This window comes from Hemiscyllium ocellatum, chromosome 13, assembly GCF_020745735.1.
Source record: "Hemiscyllium ocellatum isolate sHemOce1 chromosome 13, sHemOce1.pat.X.cur, whole genome shotgun sequence".
In the NCBI taxonomy this organism is placed as follows: domain Eukaryota; kingdom Metazoa; phylum Chordata; class Chondrichthyes; order Orectolobiformes; family Hemiscylliidae; genus Hemiscyllium; species Hemiscyllium ocellatum.
Window position 1 is genome coordinate 13,646,822 of NC_083413.1, and position 6,000 is coordinate 13,652,821.

General features: G+C 37.6%; 1 protein-coding gene across 1 annotated transcript in view; it reads left to right on the top strand.

The window, feature by feature from the left end:
* Positions 1–5,241, top strand: part of tsc22d2 (TSC22 domain family 2) — a 148,059-nt gene extending 142,818 nt beyond the window's left edge. Inside the window, exons 5-6 of the mRNA XM_060834381.1 lie at positions 957–1,008; positions 3,580–5,241. Of these exons, the coding sequence (XP_060690364.1) occupies positions 957–1,008; positions 3,580–3,855 (328 nt within the window). The 3' untranslated portion in view covers positions 3,856–5,241. The remainder of the gene's footprint in view (positions 1–956; positions 1,009–3,579) is intronic.
* Positions 5,242–6,000: the final 759 nt, after the last annotated feature.

The following is a 6,000-nucleotide window of genomic DNA, read 5'->3' on the forward strand; positions in this document are numbered from 1 at the left end:
CGTCATAGCGGACTCAAAAGAACAGAGTTAATGTTTTGAGTCCGATATGACATGTTAATTCTTAAAAAAAAAATCCGACTTGAAAGGCTAACTCTGTTCACCTCTCTGCCTGACCTCCTGAGTTTCCCCATTCTCTGCTGAGATTTCCAGCCTCTGCTAAATTTTGCTTTTACAAAATGTAATGGGGTTTGTTGTTTCTTAAGTGCTATATACCACAATTTGCCTTAACTACACAGTATATAGTTTTTTGGACAGTATGCTCAACTCCCTCAGATGGAATTTTGTGTTACTCAGTGTGGAATTTATTCAATGACCCAGCTTCCACTGCTCACAATGGAAGAGAAATCTGAAGGTGTACTACTTCCTCATCCGTGTCTTACATGGAAGAGAGAAATTACTGTCTTCACCCATACCTAATCCGCTCGCACGTCTCTCTCTCCTCCCCCACACCCACCCCATTTGTCAGTATTCAGTATGTCACTGCTTAAATAAGGAGACCAAAACTGTACACACTCCACATACAGTTTTCCCTTGCACTGTATCGACTTTTATATTCTTATCATCCCAAAAGATGCAAAAGCACCAAATTAAAAGGATGTAAATTCCTCTGATGACTAGATGATATTGAAATGGAGGAGTTTGAATAAAACTGCAGCTGTCCTTTTGAAGGAAACTGCATTAAAACGTAATTTGCAATCTTCTTCGGTGGTGTGAGCTAGGTTTTTGTGCTTATTTTACAGCATGTGCTAGTTGCTTCACTTTTAAATGAAGAGGCAATCTCAATACTTTACTTTCTAGTGTGTGCTGCTACTGAGGGCTGAGGAGACACAGTGTGAAATGTTCCACCAGCATCTTAAGCTTTTAAACACCACAGCCAATCAAATTTTGTAGTTCTTCATTTAGAATAGTCAAAAAATGTTGTACTTTATATTTCATGGTGCTCCTTTCTATTACAGTGCTTCAGGAGCCAGTGTGGTAGCAATCGACAACAAAATAGAACAGGCAATGGTAAGTGCAATGAATTCTCCAATAATCAATTTGCTTCCTCTTCAGGTTAGCAGTGATGGGTTTCTTAGGTATTTTCTTTATTATTTACAATATTAGTATGCAAATTTTACTTGCATGTTCAACTTGCCCAACCCCAAGGAGAGATTAACTTGTCACAAGGTAGAACAAATCAAATTGGTTTATCAATTAGTCATGATGTATTGGGTTTTTTTGTATCCAAATACAAGGTATGGGCTAGGCCAGCAATTTTTGCCCATTTCTAATTGCTCAGAGGGGCAGTTAAGAGTCAGCCACATTGCTGTGGGTCTGAAGTCACATGTAGGCCAGACCAGGTAAGGATGGCTGTTTCCTTCTCTAAAGGACATTAGAACCAGATGAGTCTTTCTGATTAATTGGCAATATTTCACGATCATCATTAGACTCTTAAGTCTAGATTTTATTTTAATGAATTCAAATTTCAGCATCAGTCATAGCAGGATTTGAACCCTAGCGTCTCTGGACTAATAGCCGAGCAATAATGTCAGTGGGCCATCATGTTCTCACAAAGGGCATTTGTTGAAGAGCATTTTTAGAAAATGTAGTTGAACTGCAATAAACCTGATGAGTGTGTTACAGCTGATAAACTTGGGGCTGGGGGTGGGGTAGGAGAGGAGTGTCAACATCACAACTAATATCCTAGTTTGTACAGTTTCATTTCTTGCTGAATGTTGACTCTGGAGCATTTGAGAGATGACATTCTGCATATAACCTTATGCTCATCATGCACCTGATCTCAATAAGAAACCAATAGGAATATTTTTTCTTCTGATTCACCACTTGGAAAAATCACCAATGAATTTATTGTTGGAAATTGATAAAACATTTAATAATCTCCAAAAATGCCTGTTGCTTTGCCTGTGCTTTAATATTTACTTTTTTAAAAAAAATCCTGTTCAACTCTTGGGCTTTCTCTGAAATAGATCCATGTTTCAGTTTGGTTCTCCACTCTTTTATAACCTTCAAGTGTATTTTCTCCCCTTCCTCTGCCCAACTGTCTTCATAGTGCATTGATTGCTCTCCTATTTTCAACCCAGCTAAAATCAGCAGATAATCTGCTGCAAACCAGGAACATAGAACCATAAGTTTTCTTGTCCTGTACAAGATAGCAGTGTTCTGCACATCACCAGTTTGACCATCTGTATCTAGAAGTAATCATATCCTGTGTAGTTGAACATTTATCTCAAAATCATTGCATTCTGCTGACCAGATGGGGTGATTCAATTGCAAGTTCTTGTCATGAGTGATTCAGAATCCTGCTACCAAACAGTTCTGGAGTTCTGCTGTGCCTTGCCCCTTAAGAAGCAGCTACTTTCACTGTGCCATCTACATGGAGCTGAATGCAACACGGTTTCTCCAGTAGGTTGTCATAGATATCATTAAGGTAGTCAAATAGAAAGATATCTACAACTGATTGTAGACGAACCCAAACGTTTATTAAGTGTTGATTTGTCTCACATTATTTTTCTGACCAAAGCAAAGCATGGATAGGACACTATGGGTGAAAACAAAGTAAGCTGACCATTTTTGTAAACCGGTGGTGGCACAGATATTGCAGTCTCTACAGCTCTTCAATCCAAGAACACAAACCGTGTCTCTGTCTCTCTCCCCCTCCCACCATATAGTTGAATGGAATGTGTCGTCATTGGGAGCAATTGAATTAGAGGCAATTGTATCTGGTGAAGGAACAGAGTACAAATATGAGAAGCAAAAGATGATATGGGGTCCCAGCATAGTGATATTAGTTTAGGACAGCTCTGACAAAAAAGCAAGAAATGATTAATTGAATGGCCCTGCGTGCTGTAAACCTGATTTGCACTTTGTTTGCCAGACTGTTTTATACCTGCTGATGGTTTTCGCTAAAGTGGCAGTTTTTGGAACTGAAGCAGTTTAATTCCCCTTTCAATCACCTGTTTGTGCTTGCATTGCTAAGTATCACTTTTCTTGCAAAGACACTGTTTAAGTAAATCTGGTAATACCGTTTTAGAAATGTAAGCATTGCCATTGCAATCAGAATTTCATGAATTATATTTCAAAATGCCTTGGAGTGTATAATTTATCCCGACATGCTTATTTTGGGAATTAAGCTGCACATTTGAAAGATGTTCTGCAGTAGAAAATAGTCATCTCAGGAATTGCACATCTTGCTTTCCTTGCTGAACTGTCAATTACCAAGTCTGCAAACTGGCTACATGATTTAAAATACGACAAATTGCAAAGAGTTTCCTTGCTAACTGCAGCCTGTTTGAAATCATAGCCCCGATTTTCTCCATGTTATCCCTGTACTTCAGTGCTTGGCGACAATTAATGCCTAACATGTCTCCATGCTGCCAGGTAAATAGGCTTTTCTATTTTAAAAAAATGCACATTTTAATTTGAGCCCTTTTTTTGTTCAATGTACAAAAACAGTGCAGAGTTGACATTGCTTTCTTGTTAAAGGACTAAATGAATTGGATTGTTCTGTCATCTTGAAGGATTCCACTGTGAAATCTGTTCGGAAGTGCAAGTCATTGATTATGTTTTTGTCTAATGCAGGATTTAGTGAAAAGTCATCTGATGTATGCAGTAAGAGAAGAAGTGGAAGTCTTGAAGGAGCAGATCAAAGAGCTGATTGAAAAGAACTGTATACTAGAACGAGAGAATTCATTATTAAAATCACTAGCGAACAATGACCAGCTGTCTCAGCTTCAGACCCAGGTGACCAATCCCAGTAGCACTTCGCAAACACAGCAGCTGGCAGCAGTAGCACAACCTCAACAGAGCGCACAACAGACACAGCCTCCACCACAGCCTAATGTCCCTTCTGCATGAAACTTGTTCGCCTGCATAGGAAAAGAAATCTTCAAAAAAAAATACAATCTGTGTGCCACTGGTGTTCTTACCACTCTACATTGAACAGCAAATAGCCATGCTTAAATGTGTTTTTTGCTCTTTGGCCTTCTCAGTATTAGACAATCACCCGCAAGAGCTTTCTACGTGCGATGTTGCAGTTGGCATCCGCAAGTGTATGACAGCACGAAGAGAAGTGGTTGAAGGATTAATGTCTTGTAGGAGGAAAGCTGATTTTCATCAGGTGTATGGACAAGTGGGTACCTACATCTTTCTGGCTTACCAAGGTTTTATACAAAATTATATATGTATATATACACATACATATATGAAAAATAGGAATCTCTGGGTCGTTGCACCTGTCTAACATTAAGACCTGGTTAGCAGCTCTGTCTGAAAGGAGCCACCATTCTAGTAACTTTTTTGCAGACATGAATTTTCATTTACTGTTTGTTTTTATTTATTACGGGGCTGCTATTTTCATATGTAAATGAACAATGTCATAGAAATCTTTTTTTTTTGTAAGTTTGAAATTAAAGATTATAAGATTACTGGTAAAAGCAAGTGATGGTTGGGATTGCGTATATTAGTTTGAAAATATAGGCAATAATAAAATTGCAAAAAAAAATCCTGGCTTAAAGAGTTCTAACACTAATGGCAGTTTTACCATGGGGATTTTCTTCTGCGATAGTCGAATCCTGGTTTGAATGTAAATTTTGTATAGAGTGTAAGTATTATAAGGAAGAACATAGAAGACTTGTACAAGTAGGCATCGGACATTGTGACCTAACACCTTGAAAGGATATTTGGGCTTTTTTTTTTGATGAAGAAAAATAAACTGTGCTCATTTCTGTTGCTGATTTTTGATGTCTGGAAAAAAAAGAATTGCCATGATTTTTCTGTTTTTTTTTCTTTTTCCCTCGAGTTTTTTGGGGGAGGGGAGGATAATAAAAAGCTGTGAAATTGTTCAACCTACTTTGTAACCAAAGAAGCTAAGCTATGTATCTGAATTCATTTATTTTTTACAGCTGTTCTGTATACATTATTTTAGATTACTTTATTCTTTTGAGCTTTAATGAGCATTTTTTCTTTACACTCTTCGCATGTTCTGCATGACCCCTTTATCAAACCAGTTTCTTACCTCATGTTTTTACTGAGCACTCTTACTGTAAAAGTTTAGTCTGTGAACAATGTCCAATTAAAACTATAAAAACAGCTGTTGGATTCAAGCTAGTGTTAAGTGCTAGTCAGAAAAAAATGGAGTGAGCCATCTTTTGTTCATTTAAATGGTGTTTTGAATTTCATATGCATAAAGTTTTGTTACATTGCAGATTTTATTGTATTTAATAAATGCAACGTGCCGATTCAGATGTGCTATTTGTCTCGTGTGTTTGAATTAAAGTGCGCAATACTGCAAAAGTAGTTTAACAAAACCTTTCCCTCCATTGTGTCTTCACATTCTTTTAAGTAGGACTGAAATTGATGACTATGGGAATGGACTTTGTTTGTGAAACATTTGGACTGAGATGAGATTTAACGTATTGCCAAGGAAGGCTGTGGAGGTAAAGTTGTTGCATGTATTTAAGATAGCTCCTTGATTGGTAAGGGAATCAAGGGTTACAGGGAAGAGACAGGAGAATGTGGTTGAGAAACATGTCAGCCATGATTGAATGGGCTGATTGGCCCAATTCTGCTCCTATATCTAATGCTATTACCTGATTCATCCCCAAAAGATTAGAAGAGTTTCCTATAAACTGACTTTGGTTTGGAAGGCAAGAACAGAAAGACTAGAGCGCTAGAGTCTCAGCTATGTCTTTTGGAATAGCATTAAAAAAGGTAACGCTTCTGAATATTATCTTTTATCAGATAATTTGCATTGTCATTGTTGAGCAGCTTATGATTATTTTGAGTAGGAGAGGCAATAAATAGGAAACTTGAGACAAACATTCCATTCCCATCTAAACTTAATGCTGGTTAATTTAATCCAGACACTGTTTGGTTCAATCTTTGTGTTGCTTATTTGTAGACAAAAGGCTTGCTATTGGTTTCTGTGAAATCTGGAGCACAAGACTGCACCAGCTGATCGATTTGCTCCTATCACATGCTTCCTGGTTAGCATTTTAGGCA